We start from the raw sequence: 22,868 nt of genomic DNA, 5'->3' as shown, positions 1-22,868 counted from the left end.
CGCCCACCAACCGCAAGCCAGCTTTCGGTGTGCTCCAAGATGGCGGCTTCCATCGCCTCTTAGCTTCCATCTCGTCCCATTTGCGACTAAACCGCTTTTCCAGCGTCCGTCAAGGCTCATGCAGAGGGAGAGGGGAACCGAATGGTCGTCGATGGCTGACGGAAGTGGTTTCCTCATGGTAGCTCGGTGCGTGGAGCCGGTGTCGATGTCGGCCTAAGGGAGGGCTGTCTTAACAGAGTATGGCCACCGAGAACAGGATCAATTTTTGGAGGAGAAACGCAAAGGTTCCGGGAAGGTAGGGCTTTCCTTCCTCGGTTTTTTTAACATTGTAAATCGTATACACGACCTTTTAGTAACGTTGTACCACAGCTGTCTTTATATATTGGCTGTGTGGCTTTAATGCTTTTAACAGTCGCTCTGAAATCCATTCACTTTAAGGCTTTTCTACCGATTATGTCGTCGGGTTGGGTTGAACGGATTTGTCAAACTAACAACAGTTTTCGTTGACGGGCTCCAATTCTCTAATCTCCACGGTTTCTGTCACTAATGTCTTGGACTAGCTTATTCGGAGGACTGCTAACATTGTCTTACTAGTATTTACCACCGTTAACATCACTGCTGTGTGACTCATTTTATTTTCCCTGCTTTTCTATCTATCTATCTATCTATCTATCTATCTATCTATCTATCTATCTATCTATCTATCTATATCCATCCATCCACTTTCAAAAAGGCAGGCTATTTGTGCCCCCCACCTTAATATGAAAGTTTGTTAGTGCGGAGTAATGGATAGGCTGACAGATGAGGTTAGACTGGAATCCCCTTGGACTATAATGTTCGCAGATGATATTGTGATCTGCAGTGGGAGCAGGCGGAGGAACAATTGGAAAGATTGAGGCACACACTGGAAAGGAGAGGAATGAAGATTAGCCGAAGTAAAACAGAATATATGTGCATGAATGAGAGGGGGGGTGAAGCTTCAGGGAGAAGAGATAGCGAGGGTGGATGACTTCACATACTTGGGGTCAACAATAGAGACCAATGGAGAGTGTTGTAAAGAAGTGAAGAAACTGGTCCAAGCGGGGTGGAACAGTTGGCGGAAGGGGTCTGGTGTTCTATGTGACAGAAGATTCTCCACTAGGATGAAGGGCAAAGTCTATAAAACAGTGGTGAGGCTGGCCATGATGTACGGATTAGAGACGGTGGCACCGAAGAGATAACAGGAAGCAGAACTGGAGGTGGCAGATATGAAGATGCTGAGGTTTTTGCTTTGAGCGAACAGGTTGGATAGAATTAGAAACGAGCTCATTAGAGGCACAGCCAATGGTTCGGACATGTTCAGAGACGAGAGAGTGAGTATATTGGTAGAAGGGTGCTGAGGATGGAGCTGCCAGGCAAAAGAGCGAGAGGAAGACCAAAGAAAAGGTTGATGGATGTTGTGAGGGACGACATGAAGACTGTGGGTGTTAGTGAGGAAGATGCACGAGATAGGCTTAGATGGAAAAAGATGAAACGCTGTGACGACCCCTAACGGGACAAGCCGACACGAAAAGAAGAAGTTAGTGCAGCCCTCAGGTTTTGTATGAATGGCACTTTTGCAGTGTTGTCTGCAGAGCTGACCAGCCTATCAATCAAGGTGGGGGTGTTTGGCTCTCAGGGCCGTGACATCGACCGGGCTTGGCGCAAGCAGAGGAGCATTTTTCATTGAGTGAAAGTTACAGCAGTATTACCATGGAGAGTGTTGGTAGTAGTTTTGTACACAACTTGAATCACTGATGGTGTTAGCGGAAACACACGCCTGGCTTTGGTGCAGGCAGCGCGGGATCGATTCCCGTTCAGTCATGGTGTCGATATCTGCCCTGCGACTGGGTGGCGACCAGTTCGGGGTGCAGTCTGCCTTCGCCCGAAGTTAGTTGGGATAGCCTCCAGCTCTCTCCCCGGATAAATGCAGAGGGGTTGTATCAGGCAGGGCATCCGGCGTAAAAACTGTGGCAGACAAAATATGAGCGTTTATCTGAGATGACACGCTGTGGCGACCCCTAACGGGACAAGCCAAAAGAAATAAATACATACATTTGCACACAACTTGTTTATACCTTATTTTGTGTTTAAAAAATAAAAGACATTTGAGAAGATTCAATTTTTTTTCATTTCTTATTTAAATTACGCACACATGAATGTGGCCGCAGGCTGCGGCCCACCCTCCGCCAGACTCTGCCTCCAGCAGCCCAAAGGTAAATTGAATTTGGGACCCCTGCTCTACTCACTCACTCGCACTGCAGTGGATGTAAGGACTGGAAATCCAAACATGCAATATTTTTAAACAGGGACACAGAGCTGCTACTTCTGCTCCGTGTTCTTGAGTTCTCCTGATTAAACAAGTCTGACCGGCGCTGTCATTGTCATGTTGTGAGCCTCCGTAGGGCTCAGCCACTGGGCTTGAGTTCAGTTGATTTAAGGAAACAACAACAACGAGTTTGACGTCCTTGAAAATGAGAGAGGACAAGGACGTTTGGCATCAACAAAGGCCTCTCGAGTGAAGCACTTATTTTGAGCAAGTGATAGCTTTTGGGATTAATGTTGATATTGTGTTTGAAGAATCCATGGCCTCACTTAAAAAGTTGATTTCTGTAAACATCACATTGTCAAGGTACAGCACATATGACATGACATATCGCATAGATTGTTAATCCAAACCACCAGAATTACCCTTTTAAAAATGTATCAATGACTTGAAAAAAATGAATGAATGAGTGAAGGAGTCAGATGTCTGTAAACTTTCTTATAATAATAACTCAGCCGCTTTCTTTCGTGACTCTTGGAACGAAGAACACGGACAAACAGTATCTGTGAAGTTCTATGAACCTGTCTGCAGTTCACATGTGGTCTTCTCCAGTGTGCAGCCTGTTTATGGAGCACAGCATCCTCCTCTCGACCCATGCCTGCGACGCTCGTAAGTGTTCGCTGCAAGCGGACTGCATGTTGTCAAGTTGTCCGCATGAATACATTTCATCTGGGCCCATGCCTGAGTTTGATTTGGTCTGCAGCTGATTATTTTCCGCCTTTTGTTTCTGACATTTGTGGATTTACAGCTGGTATTTTTTATGTTTTCTTAGTGTGTCATCGTGTTCACAGAATGTTTAAATGCAGAGACCAATTATTTTTCTTAAACTTCTTTCGTTTTCAGGTATCCCAAAGACACAAAGCTGAAGTTAAACAATCTCAAATCTAAAAAGACCTCAAGCTTCCATGAGTTTGCACGGAGCACAAATGATGCTTGGGACATTGATGACGATGAGGAGGATGACGATTTCATTGGTAACTCTACCCTGTGCTCTTCCCTGCCATCGGAACTGCAGTCTGCATTCACTCAGAAGCAGGTAACAGCATGAGGTCAAGTCAGGGCACTTTATTACGTTTAGTATCAGGAGAACATACAAATGGTGCGCAAGGGTTTTTGTGCGGTCAAAATAAATAATGCAAAGCAGACCAAATGAAACATTCCAAGTCCCAAAAAGACGACTTTTAAAGGGAAGTGCCGGTGTATACTTCCTGTGAAAGTGGGCTGCAGCCTGTTATGTACGCAATCAAACTGCACAGGATGTAATTGGATGAGAGTTGATGAACTTTTATTTCCATAAAGTGTAAAACTAGTTGCACAAACAATAAGGAAGTATGTTATGAGAGTGCTTTAACATTTAGATGAGCTATTTGGAGATGGGAGAAGTTCTTTAGTGGCCTATTGCCGGGATTCTGAAACCCTTTTTGGTTTAGAGACTGCCTACGCAGGAGACATTTTTCTAATTGCTAATTATCGATCCAGCCATTATCTCAGCCGCTTATCCCCGCATGGGTCGCGGGAGTGCCGGAGCCTATCCCAGCTATCTTCGGGCAGGAGAGGGGGTACACCCTGAACCCCTTGCCAGCCACTCGCAGGGCACACCACGACAAACAACCATTCACGCTCACAATCACACCCAAGGGGAGTTTAGAGTCTCCGATGAATTTATGTCTTAGGGACGTCGGAGGAAACCAGAGTACTCAGAGGGAAAATGTGCAAACTCCACACAGGGGGGGAGGGGGTCGGGATTTGAACCCAAGTCCTCAGAATTGTGAGGCTGACTAACTCTAACTAGTACCTACCATGCCGCTGCCATGCAAAGTATTTATTAAGTTTCAACCTAAATTCCAGGATTCATCTTTTCTCAGTTTAGCTGGTTTGGGGTTAGTATCACGTATCTAAGTCTTTATCCATTGTCTGTGACTTGAAACGATCCGAGACACACGATTCATGAGTTAAGTGACTGAATGAGAAGTGACAGATTTATGTGATATTTCAGTCACATAAGAGCATTTAATTAACCTAAAGCTTAAGTAGGCAGGGGAAATTAATTTAGTTTTACGTTTGCTTTATTGGCATGCCAGTCCCCATGTGTAGGTATGCACATTTTTAATACGGATATGACAACGGTAATTTATTGCAAACCGTGCCACAGCTGCAGTAAATTGATATCAATGCTTCAAAATCTGTGATTCAATTTGTCTTGCAGGATTTAAAGACAATTCCGATTTTGGTACTTGAAGTCAGTTCCGTACCGTTGGGCTTAATGTTCCTCTTGTGTATCGTTTGAGCTCAGTAAAGACAAAAAATGCGGACCAAACAACAACCCGACACTGTCTTCTTAATTATTATGTTTATTATGCATTTTTCCTGGTATTACTGAACAGTAATGAACAGCCCTTCTACTCAGAGGAACCAACATCAGATAATCATTCCTGCAGTGTTTATCAGACATAAAATCAGGAAATTCCAGTTACTTCAGTTGGATGCTGATCTGCTTCTTCTTGTCGGTTGAGACGGGCGATGCAGCTGCTGTCACACAAAGTGGGATGTCACAAGCAACAGAGGACGACGCTGAGTGCGAGCTTGTAAACAGCAAAGTCATCAAGTCAAACAGTGAGGTCCACCTTAGTACATCCTCAGGTAGGAGATTAATTTAGTTACTTTAGCCCAACAGGTAACCCATAATTACAGTGAGGATGTGAGAATTAAATTTTATGCAGCATTCTTATTCTGCAACTAAGTGGATCACTTGAATATGAAATCTTTGGCCCACATCCAAATGAGTGATGAAATGAATGAGAAATATGTGTTGCATTCTTTTTCCCCCATGGGAAAATGCAATTAATTCTTTCCAGTATCAAACACTCACCATCTTGCAAGGTTTATGAACAGTCCAAGCCATTTTTAATTTACACTATCAACTGTCCTATAACTGTAAAAATATATTATTCCTTTTCAAGCTTATTGAGCTCAGGTCTTGCAGGATGTAATAACGTCTCGTTTATTTTTCTGAAACTAATCTCAGCATTACGAAAAAAAAGACAGATACTAAGTTGTTGCTTCTTGGTCTATGGCGAATAATAAATATTAAAGCGAATGTGTCAGTAGCCATACAAGTCGTGCAAAAAGAAAGTATCATAGTCAGTCATATAAGATGACATATTGATGAGTTATAAAACACTCAGTACCAGTACATATTTTGCATGACAAAAACATAGATATGCATTGTATATATATGAATGATTTTGCATATTGAATTCATGTTTGGCCACTGAGTACAGTTAAGGACTCATGAATATAAATGGTGTGTATAGAGTGTCTGTCAGTATGCATAACGCTGAGTGTATATGTGAAATGCACAATGTGGGATGTTATCGCACCAGATATCCAGAATATATTCTTGAGCAATTGTTATAGAAGTGTATTGTGAACAGCATAAAGCAGGAGCATAACAATTGTTATCAGCAATTGACGCTGAATGTCTATGTGAGGAATATTTTCACATTGCCAGAAAATGCTCACTCACTCACTCACTCAGTTATATGCACCCTTTTTTGCCATTTTGCTAGGTTTCTCGTCCGCATTGTAACTAACGTAACAAATATTTTCATGCTAGAAAAGTCTCACCAGGCATTCATGGCAATCTCGGCCTGGCATGTTTGCCACTGGACCATAAACGTCACCCTAACAGCATAATTGCCCAAGTCATTTTTGAACATTTTGACGAAGCAAGAAAAAAAAATTGACAAGCAGCAAGGGTCGAGTTGAACTGACATAAAGAAATCATCAGCAAACACTTTATTTTCAGTTGACATCATGACATTAAGTTAAAAATGACTGAGGCCGAAATGCTATGAGGCCAACAAATTTTGCGCAGCAACACATTAAGCATATTCCACGGAATAGTCGAGTGGCATATCAGTTTCCGTCAATATACTGGGACGCCGTCTGATGAAAATTGACCTCTGTCATTGACATTTTCTATAACCTGGCGTTGTGTAACATGGCATCCAAAGCTTTTACTTTTCTAAGACGTGGAGTAAATAGCTCCACCAGTCAACACATCAATGTGTCACCTGCTATCTACACCAAGTCAATACGACTGAGTTTTATAAAGTTTCCCAATGACAGGGACCTACAATGAAAATGGAAAGTTAATATTCACTTACACAATTTCACCATCACAACTAATAAATAAAAGAGTCTCCAGCAGTTTTTTGCACTTTCACTCTAATATTTCTCTTGGGATGCCTGCACGTGTGTCATCTGGTTCTCTGTTCTGTGCAGCACAAAAAATATGCACGTGTGTGATGTTGTATCACCTCTTAAGGGAGTATAATAAATGAAATTGATTAAAATTAAAATTGAGAGGATTTCTACTTCAGAGGTTTCACTGTATTTTGAACTTCTTTTGAACTCAATTTTATCAAATAAATACATTCAGTCAGAGAGTGATTACAGTATGTGTTTTACCACCTTAACGAAGTCACCATAGTTATTAGATTAGCATTTATGGTTTTAAAATGGTTCTAGATCACAGACTACATTTACAATACACAATATACAACATTGTGTATACTGAGTTGCTTTAGCGATGTCCACTTGAAATCCTGCCTATTTGACATTGAAACAATCTTCTTGGACATTTTATTGTCTTACCTTTTTAACAGTGCGTGCGACACTGCAGAAGCAGCATTCTCTCCCGGTTCGACCCATCATCCCTCTGGTGGCTCGCATTTCAGACCAGAATGCATCAGGAGCCCCTCCCATGACAGTGCGGGAAAAGAGCCGACTGGACAAATTCAAGCAACTGCTGGCGAGTGCCAACACTGACCTTGGTAGGACGCCAGCTCCGTACTTGTGGAAATGAGTCATGGTGGCTATAGGAGTACAGTAGGTGTGATCGTATTAAGTGAAGAAATACTGATTGATTTCAGAGGAGCTGCGGAAGCACAGCTGGTCAGGCATACCGAGGGAAGTCCGTCCTATCACATGGAGGCTTCTCTCTGTAAGATGCATTACAAGTACTTGAATTGACTTTATTTTGACTTACTCAATCCACTGCACTGTCTTTGCTCCCAAAAGGGTTACCTCCCAGCCAACAAGGACCGCAGGGAGCTTGTGCTCAAAAGGAAACGAGAGGAGTACTTTGGCTTCATTGTGCAATATTACCACTCCAGAACAGATGAGCACTATAAAGACACATACCGACAGGTATAGTTGACCAGCGCTGCTTTAAATTGCTAGTCACCCACACCGAAATCCGTGCCATGATATACTTAGTGTTGGAAACAATCCTGCACATGTCTCCTCTTAATAGATCCACATCGACATTCCGAGGACCAACCCTCTGATTCCATTGTTCCAGCAGCCTGTAGTACAAGAGGTAAAATCTAAATAATAAGGGAAAAAATGTGGTTCATCCTGTCAGTCTATATCACGGATAGGTACTGGCACCCGTGCGATTAATTTCTCCCCCAAAATAATCCAAAAATGCTTTTGGGGGAGGGGGATTATAGCTTGTTTTTTATGTGACAGAAGAGTCTCTGCTAGGATGAAGGGCAAAGTTTATAAAATAGTGGTGAGGCAGGCCATGATGTACGGATTAGAGACGGTGGCACTGAAGAGAGAACGGAAAGCAGAACCGGAGGTGACAGAAATGATGTTGTTGAGGTTCTCACTCGGAGTGAGCAGGTTGGATAGGATTAGAAATGAGCTCAGCAGCTAATTTGGCGTTCACCCATTGTGACCCAGCACCGTCTTGTGAAGATTGGAGAGTGAAGTTTCTCAATGTACGTCCACACAGCCTCGCTGGCTCAAGTTACACCCGTCCACCTTGTTTGCTTAGACACATTATTAGTCATCATTGTTTTGTGGCGCTGATGATTCACGCAAGACAAACGGCAATGTTGTTTTACCTTAGTAGGGAGGCTTTGTCATATAAATACCTGGAGCATACACTAGGATATACAAACCCAATTCCAATGAAGTTGGGACATAACGTTAAAAACACAATTTTGAGTGAATTGGTTTTTGTGGGAAAAAATGCACAAAATTACTTCTTGCACTCAGTGTGTTTGCTCTTGAGCAGTTATGTGCCATCTTTGAAAGGTAATTGTTATGTAGAGTGTTTCGCATTGAGAAAAAAAAATCAAACGATATTGCTATTTTTTTGATTGCTTCAAACCCATGTGGAAGAGTGGATCTTTTATATATGCGTTTGAGCATGAAATACGGTGTCTTGAAAAAGTATTTCCCCCTTCCTGATTTCTGTTTTTTTTCCAGATCTATTATACACACAGGTTTCAAATCATCAATCCAATTTCTTAATATCACTCAGAGACAACCCAAGGAAATACAAAATGCCGTTTTCAAATGACAATTTAATTTATTAAGTAACAAAAAAATCAAACCTTTCTGACCCTTGAGAATTGCCCACCTTGTTTAATCACAAAGTCCCTGTGACTAACCACAAATTTGGGAAAGGTGAGTTCAATTTCACTAGCCACGCCCAAACCTGATCACCAACATACTTGTTGAATCAAGAAATCATTTGACTCAAATCTGTCAGAGAACGTGAAGTAGGCTACAAGAGCTCAAGAATCAATGAGTCATCCCATGATCCAAAGACATTCAAGAAGAAATGAGGAAAAAAAAAAGTCATTGAAATCCATCAGTCTGGAAAAGGTTACGCCATTTCCAAGGCTTTGGGGCTCCAGCAAACCACTGTTAGAGCCATTATCCACAAATGGATAAAACTGGGAACAGTGGCAAACCTTCCCAAGACTGGACAAACATCTAAAATTACTCCAAGAGTGCGACAGCATCCTATGCGGGAGGTCACAAAAAAACCCTCAAACAACATCGAACGACATGCAGGCCTCACTGGCCTCAGTTAAGGTCAGTGTTGATGACTCTACCATAAGAAAAACACAGGCCAAAAATGTCATCCATGGGAGAGTTTACAGGCAAAAACCCCTGCTGTCAGCAAAGAATACAAATGCTCGTTTCACATACTGACGATCCTCGATACTTTGGGAGAAATATTCTGTGGACTGTAGAGTCAAAAATGTAGCTTTTTAGAAGGTGTGCGGCCCATTGCATCTGGCATAAAAATGGCACACCTTTTGATTTAAAAAAAAAAAAAAAAAAAGAATATTATGCCAGCAGTGAACCATGGTGGTGGCAGTGTGATGGTCTGGGGCTGCTTTGGTGCCTCAGGACCAGGACAATTTGCTGTGATTTGATGGAACAATGAATTCTGCCGTGTACCAGAAAATCCCGAAGGAGAATGTCCGGCCATCGGTTTGTGCTTTCAAACTCAAGCCCTATTGGATCATGCAGCAGGACACCAATCCGAAATGGCTAAAAAAATAAACTAAAATGTAGGTTTTGGAGTGGCCAAGTGAATGTTGGGATTCAAATCCAATTGGGATGCTGTGGTGTGATCTTAAACGGGCAGTTCATGCTAGAAAACCCTCCAATATGGTGAAATTGAAACAATTGTGCAAAGAACAGTGCGACAAAATTCCTCCACAACGATGTGAAAGAGTCATCACCAGTTATCGCAAAACGCTTGATTTCACTTGTTGCTGCCAAGTGCGGCACAACCCGTTATTAGGTTCTCAGGTAATTACTTTTTCATAGACTGTCAGAAAGGTTGAGATTTTTTTTGTGCTTAATGAATTGAATTGTCATTTGAAAACTGCATTTTGTATTTCCTTGGGTTGTCTCTGTGTGATATTAAAATTGGTTTGATGTTTTGAAACCTTTGTGTGTGATTGATGTGCAAAAAAAAAAAAAATGAAATCAGGATGGGGCAAATACATTTTCATGGGACTGTGTACTCGTGTTAAAATATTTTGATGTAAATTGCTGCAATTAAAATGCATATTTAAAATGGCATTTTTGTCATCCATCTGGTTAGAACATGCCTTGGTATCGCTGACAAGAATATTGTAGCGCTCTGTCATTTGGAGTCCACACTAACTCTTTTTCAACCATATTATGTAATATAGTACCTTAGGCATTTATAGTATCTTCTAATAACTCCATCAAAAATATTTGATGGACCAGCTTCAGTTCACTTGTTCCAGAATTTATGATGAATGGAAAAACTAACTTTTGACAAAATTTTATTTGTGATTTTCAGACATTGTCATCTCTCTTGCCTATAGGTTTTTGAGCGTATCCTCTTCATCTGGGCAATTCGACACCCAGCCAGTGGCTACGTCCAGGGGATCAATGATCTAGTCACTCCCTTTTTTGTTGTCTTCTTGTCCGAGTTTGTCAGTAAGTTACCAGTGGGAAACTCTCAACTACCTTCTTTGCATTGATTATACTCCCCGTCAGGGACATTTTAAGTATTATGTGCTTAAAGGTTTCATATTTTGGCTATTTAGCCCTTCATAAACTGAGTCTAACATGAACTTAGTATATATCCATCCATTTTCTCTGCTGCGTATCCTCACGAGGGTCACGGAGAGTGCTGGAGGCTATTCCAGCTGTCAATGAGCAGGAGGCGGGACACACCCTGAGCTCGTTGCCAGCTTATCTATCGCAGGGCACATAGAGACAAAAAGCTGGACTCAGAATCACACCTCGGGGCAATTTAGAGTGTCCAATTAATGTTGCATGTTTCATCAGCTCTATGCTAGTGATATAGATCAGCTCGAGAAATTTACATAACCTGATTTTGGAGAAAAACTATTTTAATATATATATTTCTGATGTTTACTGAGCAAACACTGAGCCAAGCCATCATGTCAAATACGAAGAAAAGTTGGTTTGGTAAAATAAAGGACCTTTAACAACCTCGACCTAAAATTTTTACTTATTTGTAAAGAAGACATTTCTCTATAGATCAATGAGAGTATGAATGTATTAGTACTTCTAAAATGGTACCACATTGAACTTCATTCCTTATTATTACTATACTATTATTATACAGAGTGACCAGTCTCCAAATGGCGGCCCGCAGTCCATTTGCGGCCCCCAAGAAGATATTTTGTGGCCCCCAATTTGTAATGAAAGTTTTTTTCATGTGGCCCTCAAGTTTTATATGAATGGTACTTTTAGTGTTGTGTTCGTAGCTGAAACACCTGCCAATCACGGTGGGGTGTATGGTTCGTGGGGGTGAGGGGTGTTACATCAATCAGGCTTGATGCAAGCAGAGGAAAATTTTTCATTGAGTGAAAGTTGCAGCAGTGTTGCCATGGAGTAGTAGTTTAGCCCAGAACTTATCTTGTTTTCTTGAAAAATAAAAAAGAAGATGGGATTTTTTTTTTATTCTAATTGAAATTGCACACACTTGTATATGTGCACGTGCTGGCTGAGGCTGGGCCACAAGGTAAGTTGAGCTCGAGACCCCTGTTTTAGTGCGTCAATTAATGTTAACATTTAGCACTGGACAGTGTGCAGTGTAATTGACTGTCATTTTTCTCGTCTAGTGGAGGATATGGAGAACTTTGAAGTGGCTGCTCTTTCTCTGGACATTCAGAGAAACATAGAGGCAGACAGCTTCTGGTGTATGAGCAAACTGCTGGATGGAATTCAGGTCTGCACACATTTCTTTTTCTTGAAATTTGCTTGGTTTGTAAAATTTGCTATTGTTTTAGGACAATTACACCTTCGCGCAGCCAGGAATCCAGAACAAAGTCAAAGCTTTAGAGGAGCTTGTCAGTCGGATTGATGGTAAGCTGGTTCTTCATCAGCCACCCTCCTACTGCATAACACGCCCCAATTCTTTTTACAGTGAATACTCTGTTCTCGAACGTCTCCGTTCTGAAACAAATCGGATTTCGAATGAAAATTTTGAGATTTTTTTTGCTTCTGATTTCGAACGAAAATCCAGTACTCAAACGCCCCCGAAACAACCCGGAAATAACAACGCGCACGGCCCGACCAGCTGACCTGTGACACGCTTTGTTATTGTGCACAATGCAGCCTCTGTACGCAGACGTGTTTCCATAACTACATTTACTGACTGTTTTTTCTTCCTATTGAGGACTATTAATCATGGCTCCAAAGAAGTGACACTGGACAAGTTCTTTGGGAAAACAAAAGAACTTCCAGGGGGGAGTCACCCCCACCGAAGAAATTTAATTTTTTGCTTTGCTTTTTTTCTTGTGAACTTTAATAATGCTCTCTTCCATTACCATTTCTGCATTTTTGTTTTGTTTCAAAGAGTTACGAGTTAATGTTTTTGTTACTTTTTGTAAAAATAAGAACAAATTTTCTTTACTTCTTTTATCCCTTATTATTGCTTGTTTAAAGTTATTCTGCACTTTTGTTAATAAAAAAAAATGCAATCCACTCCCAGCCTTACCTATTCTACTAGTAAAGCATACATTTTAAGCAAAAAAGAAATATATTTCTGAAATTATTTAATTATATAAAGTATTTCAGCTATACATGTATTTCTACTATGCAGTTTATTATCAGGAAAGTTTAAAAAAAATGCTTTGAAAAGGCCATTTTTTAGGCTTGGACCGCATTGTTTCTTTTTCCATTGATTGTAATGAGAAATATCGATTCGGATTTCAAACAAATCACTTCTCGAACCGCCTTCTGGAACGGATTGTGGTCAAGAACCGAGGTTGTACTGTACTAGCTTAGTCATGTTGGAAGATTTAACCAAATCTATTTATTTCAACTACATTTCTGCCTTCAGAGGACATTCACAATCATTTCAAAAAGTACGAGGTGGAATATCTGCAGTTTGCTTTCCGGTGGATGAACAATCTCTTGATGAGGGAACTGCCACTCCGTTGCACAATCCGTCTCTGGGATACATACCAGGTGGAAAATCTGTCGTCATTCAGAATTTAATGTAGTCAAGTACTTCTGTAAAAACTGCCAAAGAATTAACTTCATTGTTAGTAGTCTTGAAATGCGGCATTCAAATACAAATTGTATTTTTTTTTTCCCCCCCAGGCTGAAGCAGAAGGGTTCTCCCATTTTCACTTGTATGTCTGTGCCGCTTTCCTCATTGAGTGGCGCAAAGAAATTCTCTCCATGGTTGACTTTCAGGTATGGATGTCTTTTTAGCCACAGTACTTTAAAATGCACAACCAAAGACCAATGGTTACTGAAAAACCTGACATTTTCTGAAGGACAAAGATTTATAAACAGACACCAAAAGTGTGCAGTTCCAACGCTTTGTCTGATCAATTTGATCATTTGATTCTTGTCCTTTTCTACCCGATAACAGCACCCATCTGTTCCCAATTAGCCTGTTCATCTGTGGAACGTCCCAAACGGGTGTTTGATGAGCATTCCTCAACTTTCTCAGTCTTTTTTTTTTCCACCTGTCCCAGCTTTTTGGGAACGTGTTGCAGCCCTACAAATCTTAGTTAATAATTATTTGCTCAAAACAAAGTTTAGCAATTTGAACATTAAATATCTTGTATATGTATTGTGTTCACTTAAATCTAGGCTGAACGTGAGTTGCAAATCCTTGTATTCTGTTTTTATTTATGGTTACCAACATTCCAATTTCTTTGGAATTGGGGTTATAGTCTGTACACATCCTTCTCCTCGTAATAACTTAATTTAATAAAGATGTACCGTAATTTCTCAAATAATGTGCAAATTTTTCAAAAAATATTTTCAAAAAGTTAAGTTATATTTAGGTATAGATGAAAAATACAATCACATTGTATAGTTGTTTACAGTACATAGAGTGGTTAGAAAAAAGGTATACATGTACGTTTCAATATGATGTTCGGTATATGGTACACATTTGTATTTATTACGGTAATGTGCTGCCCCAACCTGAACTCTACGACCTCCTTGGGGAGCTTGCATTTTACGACGTTAGCGTAGCATTGTGTTGCATCTGCACCAAAGATCAGAAACGACTGCTGATGAGTTTGTTTTAACTTAAACCAAGACAAAAAAATGTCAACTACAACAGCTAGTTGTGCAGCTGCTTTTAAAAGAAATGTCATCGCTCGTGCCGATGACGCCGCCAACCCGGAAGTAGCACCGCTGTCTGAAACAGCGATAGCTCGCCTCAATGGCTTCACCTGGGTATAAAAACAACGTGAGCTCAAACTATGTAGTGCGAGCGTCATTGGGCACATTAAAAAAACAAAGGAGCGCAAACAATTGAAATGGTCGCTTTCTTTTTTAAATGTGCCCATGACCCTCGTTTCTACGTAGTTTGAGCTCACTTTGTTTTGATAGCCCCCACCTCTCGCGCCAGGCTGGCGAGAGGCTGCGCTGTAGAACCAAAACTCTTGGGATTCAAAAAATGTTTCCCCACAAACGCCATGGATGGCACAGAGGATGACTTGCTGTGGGAGTAAAATAGGATCACTGTTCATGAATTCAGGAGGCACCAGTACTGGACCAAGTCACCAAAGGTAGCTACGATAGATAATTTTGAGATTGGAGATGAACCAGATGTTGCTTTTGAAGTCTTGGCCAAGGATGTGTAATGTAGAGGATAAACTGCACTATGCACAAACGTTTTATGCACAAATATTTAATGCAAAAAAGTCAGTGTTAAATATTTATTTAAGGCTGTAATATGTGTTATGAACAGTATTAATGAAATGTTATGCCATCATTGAGCATTTATTTTAGTTGGTTGAGGGATTCTCTTGTGACAATTACATGGACCAGGACAAGCGTGTCCTGTGGCCTGTACCGAGATTATATTGCGGCTACATCAGCATGTCCACAATGATTATTATTACTGATTGTCGTACAGACAGTTTTTTGAAAAACAATACAAGTACAAACCTAACAAAAAATAAATACAGATAATTCCCAGTATTTTGTGCGCATTGTACATTGGTAGAAGGGTTTTCCTTTTTTTTTTTTTTTTTTTTTTTTTTTTTTTTTTTTTTTTTTTTTTTTTTTTTTGGGGGGCAACTTTGGGGGTGCGCGTTATACTCGCGAAATGACGGTATGCCTTGGGTCAGTGTCATAAAGATGGGCTTTCTGTGTACTGGGAATTACTTTTCTTCTGCTCTTCAGGGCCTTCTTATACTACTGCAGAACCTTCCCACAATCCACTGGGGTAACGAAGAAGTGGGGCTCCTCCTGGCTGAAGCCTACAGATTGAAATACATGTTTGCGGATGCTCCCAGCCACTATAAGCGATAGACTTTTTATTTTATAGCACATGCAGCGCTTGAACATTTGAAAGTCTCTGAGCCTTTTGATTAGCTTACAAAGACACTCAGTCCTATGAAAATGAATCCTCGTGGTGAAAATCACGTTGGACTTGATGGTGAATGTGGAACTATTTTGCCATTCTCATTTGCAATTAACACGGGACTGTTACGGTATAGAAGCACACACACACCTGCCATCTTGCTCCAGTCATGCATCTCTTAATTTTTCGTGTTTCATGTATTTTCCGGAGAACTTTCTGTGATTTTAAAGGGATAGGTGAATGTCTTTAATACGATCCTTTTAATCGAAAGCTGTGTACAGATGATATTTTTACTTATTTTTTTAAGTTATTGAGTTCAGAAGTGTTGAGAATTAACTACAAGATAGTAAGATATACGAGTCTCATACATCAAAATTGTTGAACACTCTAAAGAGTTTGGTGGGGGGAGCATTAAACCTATGTCACTTTCAACTCTTCCTTCAGACAAATTTTCCTTAGAGTGATGAAAAACAGAAAATGGATGGATGGTCAGAATTATTTGCAATGTACAATCGGGTCATCAGAAGGAGAGGTCCTTTTATTCTCAAGATTAGCAAGTTTTGGAATTGTATACATAATCTAATTGCATAATTTACAGGTACATAAATTGAGAGGTGTAGACTTAAGAGTTTGGTGTTGAAATTTGCTGTTACATTTCACCTGGCGAAAAGCGTAAGAAAGCACTTTTTTTTTTTAAGTGGTTTACAGTACGTGTGATTTTTACACCCTCCAAATGTGGGAAATGAAGACCGCCAGGCTAATGTAGCTTTACCACTCTTTTTTTTTTTTTTTTTAAGTTGGTCTTATTTTATGATTAAAGTAATACATTAGTTTCGATTTGTATGTTTCTGTCGAGGTCATCAAAATGGAACCATGTACAGTATTATACTGGTATGTCTAAGCTTGGAACTTTTGAGTTTCGAGGCACAATTTTAGTCCCCTCCCCCGTAATGATTTTGCCAAATGTCTCTGTATGATCGACGTATATACTAAGAGTATTGCGTTACACGACTTCCTACGTACCCTGTTGGTTTTTAATATAATTTAGTCAATGGTACTGAAAAATACTGGTACTTAGTTAAAGTACAGTCCTATTGTACTTGATTAGTCAGTCCTGTGAAAGGCAGTGTAGCTCAGCTCAGAATATGTGACAACGCCTGTGTAATGTACTAAACTGCTGATGTTTATGGTGGGGGCAAAAATGCTTTTGCAGCATTCATGCGACTTCTGTGTTTGTTTGTTTGTTTTGGATGAGGTTATTCTTGTGCCCACTTGATGAAACGCTAGGTTATTTGTCACCCATTGCAGGTGATCCTTTTAATAGCAAATGTTAATTTGCTTCGTCTTGGGCCTGTGGTACATTTATCTCCTTTAAATGTGCATTCATTTTTATTGAAACGGCGATCAAGTACATTTTTTGTTTGTGATGTTGCTAGTGTCAGACTTATTGTGGACTGGAAGCCTGGCTTTATGGCAGCTATTCAACTAAATGTTTTGATTCATGTTCAGGAAAAATTCTGATTTTCTAATGTCAATAATCTGCAAATCTTTTTTTAAGTGAGGTGCTTTTGCTACCTTGATATCTAAACATTTAAATAAAGTTTTAGCGCAGTATATGCATTATTTTTTTGCCAGTTTCCCTCCATTTTGTTAGTGCTAAAAATGTGGTCCCTCCATGTGTTTTTCATTCAGGTACATTTTTTTCCCTTCTTCCCCACCATTAAGGTATTGTTCATTCCATGATTGTTTTTCATATTCAGGCGTTATGTATTTGTGACCAATTAATGAATGTCTGTTTCTGTTCAATCAATGCCAACTCTTTATTTGGGTAAGTGTACGCTGTTGAATTAGCAGACGTTTAAGCCTTAAAGAAAGAATTTAATTACAGTATTCGCTGTAGTGTTCCTTGTTTATATTAAACGCTTGATCTTCATTTGACCAATTATGTTGTCTGTGTGGTCTGTTTGAGGTCATACCTACAGTGCACTCAAAATTAGCCCAAAAGTTTAGCGAAAAGTAGTGACAAGCTGATGGTCACTCATTAATTTGTGAAATAGCATAATGCAATTCAGATCATCTTGACTAAAAAAACTTTTTTTTTTAAGTTTACCTGCAAAGTATTTAATTAACGACAAAATGATAGTTTTTGTGAAGAATCACCTGAAAATATTTTTCATTTATCTTGGGAGTTGCTGACAGGTTTTGGCGATCATCTTTACATCTGCAAATTTGTAAAGGGTAACTGTTGGTTGTACTTGATTTAAATGTAATCTCATGTAGTGCATAAAGCGGACATTTATGTGTACTCGTAAATAATAGTAATGCAGACGGTGCATAGTGGCAGAGGCGATCTTAAAAAAAAAAAAAAAAAAAAAAGACTGGATGGTTCATTGGCCACCAAAACTGGTGTTGCCATCTGCCATCTTGATACTCCCAAAACAAGCATCCCCAACTGCGTTAATCAAGGTTCGTGGCTGTGAGAAAACATTCCACAGGTAAATTAGAAAGACTGACTTTGACACTGTTAAAGTTTGTTTGTAAAGGTTTTTTAATTTAAATTTTTTGATTAGCTTAATTCACTTGAACAAAGTTTTGTTTACAGTTGTTGTTCACCGTTCACTCTGCTTCACCATGTTTTTCGAGAAAAAGCGATGTCAAAATTTTCCCAAACTTCATCAGCGGATAAGCCAGAAACATTTTGTGTGAAATTTTTGATGAATTTCATAATACAGAACCCTGCAAATTGAATTTGATTTTCAAATGCGAGGAAACACGTTTCAATTTTCTGTCTAAAATAGGACGTCACAGAGACAACAAATGAACAACGCGTTTAGCATGTATTTTCCCAATGCGAGTCCTTATTTCCAAAAATATATCTGACTTAAAATTTTATGTTTTTATGCCAAAAAATGCTTAGTTTTTTGCCATGTTATCATGATAGTGCTTCACGGTGTATTTTGGGAAAAGTTAACATGTCAAGGAAATCGGGGCCTAGGTAATATGCAAGGTTTCTTGGTAGTCACGGTGTTCTATGTCTGTCCTTTGCATTTAGCCTCTTTATGCTCACCAAGTCAAATTAAAAATCCTTCATGTTACCAGAACTGAAAAGATGTCAAGCTCAAACGACCAGTTTTAATTCTACACGCCAACCTTTGAGAAAACCGCCACCATAATCCAACCCGTAAACCAGTGACACAAGGATGTGTTGTGGAGCCGGTGGTTGTCCTTGATCTTTGTACGCAGAAAACCGTCTGATGCCATCCTCCTCGCCCAGGCGTTGCCGTGGAGACGAACGACACCAGAGTAAGGAGCGGAAAGTTACCATCCCGGCCCAGGACCAGGTTGCGGAGGGGGCAGCCACTTTTACCATGGACCCATACATATAAAAACCTTGTGTTACCAGGCAGCTTTTGTCTTCTTTGGCGATCCTGCCAGAAGACACACGTCTCGCGTGCGGCAGATACTGCACATTCCTTTATAATAAATCCATTTGCTGTTAACTTTTTCTAATCATTGGTTATATCTTCTTCGACTCGTGCACACGCGTAGGGTCCAAACTCGCAAATCCCTACACCAGCCATCCATTTTCTTCACCCCTTATCCTCACAAAGGTCGTGGGGAGTGCTGGAGCCTATCCCAGCTGTCAACGGGCAGGAGGCGGGGTACACCCTGAACTGGTTGCCAGCCAATCGCAGGGCACATTGAGACAAACGGCCACACTCACAATCACACCCAGGGGCAATTTAGACTGTCCAATTAATGTTGCATGTTTTTTTGGAATGTGGGTGGGAGGAAACCATAGTGCCCGGAGGAAACCCACGGAGGCACGGGGAGAACATGCAAACTCCATCACAGGCGGGTCGGAGATTGAACCCGGGACCTCAGAACTGTGAGGCCAACACTTTACCAGCTGATCCACCGTGCCGCCAATTTACATTATTTCTTGGAAATAATTTTTTTTTGTTTTTTTTTTTTTTGCAATTACATAAAATTGGATAATTTCCCACGGCACACCTGAAGAGCGCTCACGGCACAGTGTTTCGGAACCACTGCCGTAAACCATGTCCTCCACACGGTTTGGGAGTACCAAGATGGCAGCCACTGGCTTCAACCAATCGACATAGCGCTCGATGTGTATGCGCTATCCAGTCTTTTTTTTTTTTTTATCAGTGGATTGAGGTCATTGATGTGACGTCATAAACAGTAGACGTCTCTACTAAGTGACGTCATTTTGGAATCCGTTCTTTCAAATGTCTTCCTTTTGTGTCGCTCCTCTGTCAACTGAAGATCTTGGTTCCTCGATGGAATTTCTGGTGAGAAGAGCTAGCTTGTAAACAGCTGAGCGAGGACCTACGAAGTTTGAAATGTAAATATGAGAGTTAGCGAAGGACTTCGGACGTCGCCATAGTTGTTAAAACATACAACCGGCATATTGTCTCAAACGTTGATTGGATGTGAATGTGTGATGTCACGGAAGTCGTCCATTTAGTCACGCCCCCTGAAAGTTTGCTTTCATGTTTGCAGTCGCCTCAGCGTGGGTTTGGTTCGCGGTGGTGAGCAACATGTTTATTTCGTATTTCATAACCTGAGACAATTTGTTCGAGCCAACCGTTCAGCTGTGCAACTGTGCGTTTTTGCCCGTTAAGGTGAGTTGTTTCATTTTGAAGGCGATGGCTTTGGTTTTTAACGAGTCTGTCTGGCTAGCGTTAGCCACACGCTAGTTTATAGGGAAGTGGACATACTAGTTTTAAACAGTCGACGAGTGCTTTCATACTTGGTTCCCCGTGTTGTAAGAGCGAGCTAGTAAAAATGGCGAACACTATTGCCTTTTAAATTCTTTCAGTAACGTTGTGGCTACTTAAATCATTTTTGTTGAATTTGATGTTTCTAAAAGAATGTTTATATCAGGCTTATGTGTCTGATGCTGTGTTCACAGCAGATGGGTGGATGGCGTCAGCTGGAATCACACCTGAGCCCAGAACTCATTCAGCACTAGGGCCAAATTAACTAAAGTCCAGGCTTGTCCGCTCAGACTGCCGAATACAAGACAACAGTGCCATAAGGAGACCAATCAACCCCGGAGAGTAGCTAATCATGCTAAAGAACCATTAATCCCACCCAAAAAGCAGATCATGAGTGGCGCTTCTGGCAGCATGGTCTTCAGGCACACCGCTAAACTGTGCATGCACAGGAAAGAAAAGCACAGTTTAAAATCATATAGGGAGACGTCAGCGAGCGAGACGCAGCCGGCAGGGGGCAAGCGCAGGCGGAAAAATGCGTATCCGTGCAGAATATGCGGCAAGCTCTTTCTCCACCATCTCTCTCTGAACGCACACTACACCGCCACTTCGTGTCTCAATGCAATCAAAAAAGCTCACGCCACAGGAAACGACACCAACGTACCAGAGCGCAGACCAAACAAAGTCAAATCCAGCCTGGCGCAGGGCAAGACTTTACGGACCGGTCCTGGGAGGCCCAGGCGAGAGGAGGTAAAGGAGGACCTAGTAGAAGCTGAAGGAGAGTTCCCATGCCCCTCCTGCACTGAGGTTTTTCCCCTGCAGTCGCAGCTGAGGGACCACGTGGAGCTCCACAACGCATCCATGGTGAGGAGAGAGTGCAGCGTGTGCACTGAGGAAATGGACACCTTTGAGCGGCCAGCGTCGAGGAGGCAACGCTTCTACCACTGTGTGCCCTGTCAGGAGGGCTTCTCTGTACTGGACTCCTTCCTAGAACACTGTCAGGAGCACCTGCAAGTCAGGGATGAAGAGGAGGATTGTGTTACAGAGCGTTCCAAACAACAGGCCAGCAAAGCCTAAGGGCCTCGACTGAATGTCTTCGGGCTTTTGATTGTGAGCCATCAGTCAGTGGAAAGCGCTTAGAAGCGGCTAATGTTTGACAGCTGAAAATGCAATCGCTCTAACGTGCTCCCGATTTCACGCACAATGTTGAGGTTTTCCATTCAACTTGAAATCTTTTGTTTTAACGCAAGCAGACAATGCAACAAAATAACCGCAAAATATCCAAGCTTGCCGACTGGATGAAATTTTTTTTTTTTTTGGTCTATGTTAGCATTAAATGAGGGCACGGTGGCCCTTTTATTTCGCAAGATAAAATATTTGCAAGGTCTCTGGATAATGTTTGTCGTAATAAAGTGGACGTGGGATGCTTGACATCATGGAAGTACGCTCTTATGATTAAAAAAAAAAAAAAAGCGAAAAGTTTTCTGCTAGTAAAGAAAAAAAAATGCTGGTCCTTGTGTCAATATGAACATGGATTTCTTAAAGGGAAATTCCGGTGGTTTGGATTAACAAATGTGTCGAACAGTACATTTTGCATGAACTGGGAACGTAGGTCACGTGACTCGCCAAAAAGGCAGCGCCCCAGAAAATTTGTAATTGTCGATTTGAAAAAAATAAATCTTCTCAAAACACCATTAAATGAGAGATGATTTAACATCACATTTTCAAGATAGAGTACATATAACGTGACCTATTGGCTACAATGTTAATCCTTACCACCGGAATTCCCTTTTAAAGGTATTTGTCGTTCAAACCCCCCCCCCCCCCATTATACAGGGTGGGGCAGCAATTTTAGGGACAAGTGGAAAATGTTCACTACGATTATGCAAAAAGATGTGATCAAAATGACTCAATTACCTTACGCCCAATAAAATGGAATTAAATAGTATAATTTAACCACTTATGACACACGGTGTGGGGGGCATACCAAAAATCTTGTACTGAGCATCTATGGGAAAAATAACTTAAGAGTCCGATCATTGCGCTGCTCTGTGTGGTAATGTTTGACCACTTAATACGTTTCCATTTTGACTGCATGATCGCGATGAGAACACTAGAGGAACGTTATAGCGACATAAACCATTATAACATTATTCCGCTGTTATTCTAAAGAAAAATTGTCGCATGTTGAAGGTATAGTTATGGTCACTTCCTGGTTCACGTATTCTACATTTGCAACGGCTTCAAAACCCGGATTTGTGTTTGGTGCGGGTTCATTTGGATGTCTATGTGCATATCCCAGGTAAAATGGCACCTGGATTGTTTGGTGTTCCATCTTGTGAGCATTCCTGTCCAAATGTGTCAATTGTTTTTGCAAAGCACTTGTCTTTTTTTTTGTCTCTGCAGATTGTTGGTAGGTATGATCCACCACTTGTGTGATTTGCCATCTTATTGATACGTGACTACTTCCTAGCTACTGTTTCCATACAGCTGCGGTGACCTTATTTTTTCCACTTTTGCAATTTTTATTATTATTTTTTTTTTGTACATTGGTTTGTGCTTCTTTGTCGCAGTGATTAAACTGCTCTCAGAAGATGTTGCTTGTCTTCTTATCAGG

At 40.8% G+C, this 22,868-nt stretch overlaps 2 protein-coding genes across 8 annotated transcripts; both read left to right on the top strand.

Annotated features, from left to right (window-relative positions):
- The first annotated feature begins 8 nt into the window (after window positions 1-8).
- Window positions 9-17,450, top strand: tbc1d22b (TBC1 domain family, member 22B). 3 transcript variants are annotated; one of them, XM_061841994.1, is made up of 14 exons: window positions 9-295; window positions 2,897-2,953; window positions 3,188-3,380; window positions 4,858-4,984; window positions 7,015-7,182; window positions 7,282-7,352; window positions 7,430-7,558; window positions 7,665-7,730; window positions 10,522-10,636; window positions 11,794-11,900; window positions 11,962-12,037; window positions 13,017-13,144; window positions 13,280-13,375; window positions 15,332-17,450. In XM_061841994.1, the coding sequence occupies exons 1-14, from the start codon at window positions 240-242 to the stop codon at window positions 15,458-15,460; spliced, it is 1,518 nt and encodes a 505-aa protein (XP_061697978.1). In that variant the 5' UTR covers window positions 9-239; the 3' UTR covers window positions 15,461-17,450. The 3 variants fall into 3 exon arrangements, with proteins under 3 accessions (XP_061697978.1, XP_061697969.1, XP_061697989.1); XM_061841985.1 differs by having other exon boundaries at window positions 2,876-2,953; XM_061842005.1 differs by lacking the exon at window positions 2,897-2,953 and having other exon boundaries at window positions 10-295.
- A 2,225-nt stretch (window positions 17,451-19,675) lies between these two features.
- On the top strand, window positions 19,676-22,868 carry si:ch211-148l7.4 (uncharacterized protein LOC563603 homolog). 5 transcript variants are annotated; one of them, XM_061841959.1, is made up of 3 exons: window positions 19,714-19,825; window positions 20,037-20,158; window positions 20,452-22,868. In XM_061841959.1, the coding sequence occupies exon 3, from the start codon at window positions 20,645-20,647 to the stop codon at window positions 21,326-21,328; it is 684 nt and encodes a 227-aa protein (XP_061697943.1). In that variant the 5' UTR covers window positions 19,714-19,825; window positions 20,037-20,158; window positions 20,452-20,644; the 3' UTR covers window positions 21,329-22,868. The 5 variants fall into 5 exon arrangements, with proteins under 5 accessions (XP_061697950.1, XP_061697943.1, XP_061697929.1 ...); XM_061841945.1 differs by having other exon boundaries at window positions 19,716-19,825; window positions 20,449-22,868; XM_061841953.1 differs by lacking the exon at window positions 19,714-19,825 and adding an exon at window positions 19,856-19,878 and having other exon boundaries at window positions 20,449-22,868.

This window comes from Syngnathoides biaculeatus, chromosome 2, assembly GCF_019802595.1.
Source record: "Syngnathoides biaculeatus isolate LvHL_M chromosome 2, ASM1980259v1, whole genome shotgun sequence".
NCBI lineage: Eukaryota > Metazoa > Chordata > Actinopteri > Syngnathiformes > Syngnathidae > Syngnathoides > Syngnathoides biaculeatus.
Note: the sequence above shows the minus strand (reverse complement) of the source record. Positions and strands in the feature narration are given on the sequence as shown.

Excerpts from the sequence above, each read along its gene's own strand:
- tbc1d22b (XM_061841985.1), top strand. The coding sequence starts at position 240 with ATGGCCACCGAGAACAGGATCAATTTTTGGAGGAGAAACGCAAAGGTT. Across the intron at positions 3,381-4,857 it reads CTGCATTCACTCAGAAGCAG|ACGGGCGATGCAGCTGCTGT; the intron begins GTAACAGCATGA and ends TTGTCGGTTGAG. Across the intron at positions 7,559-7,664 it reads ATAAAGACACATACCGACAG|ATCCACATCGACATTCCGAG; the intron begins GTATAGTTGACC and ends TCCTCTTAATAG.
- si:ch211-148l7.4 (XM_061841966.1), top strand. The coding sequence starts at position 20,645 with ATGAGTGGCGCTTCTGGCAGCATGGTCTTCAGGCACACCGCTAAACTG.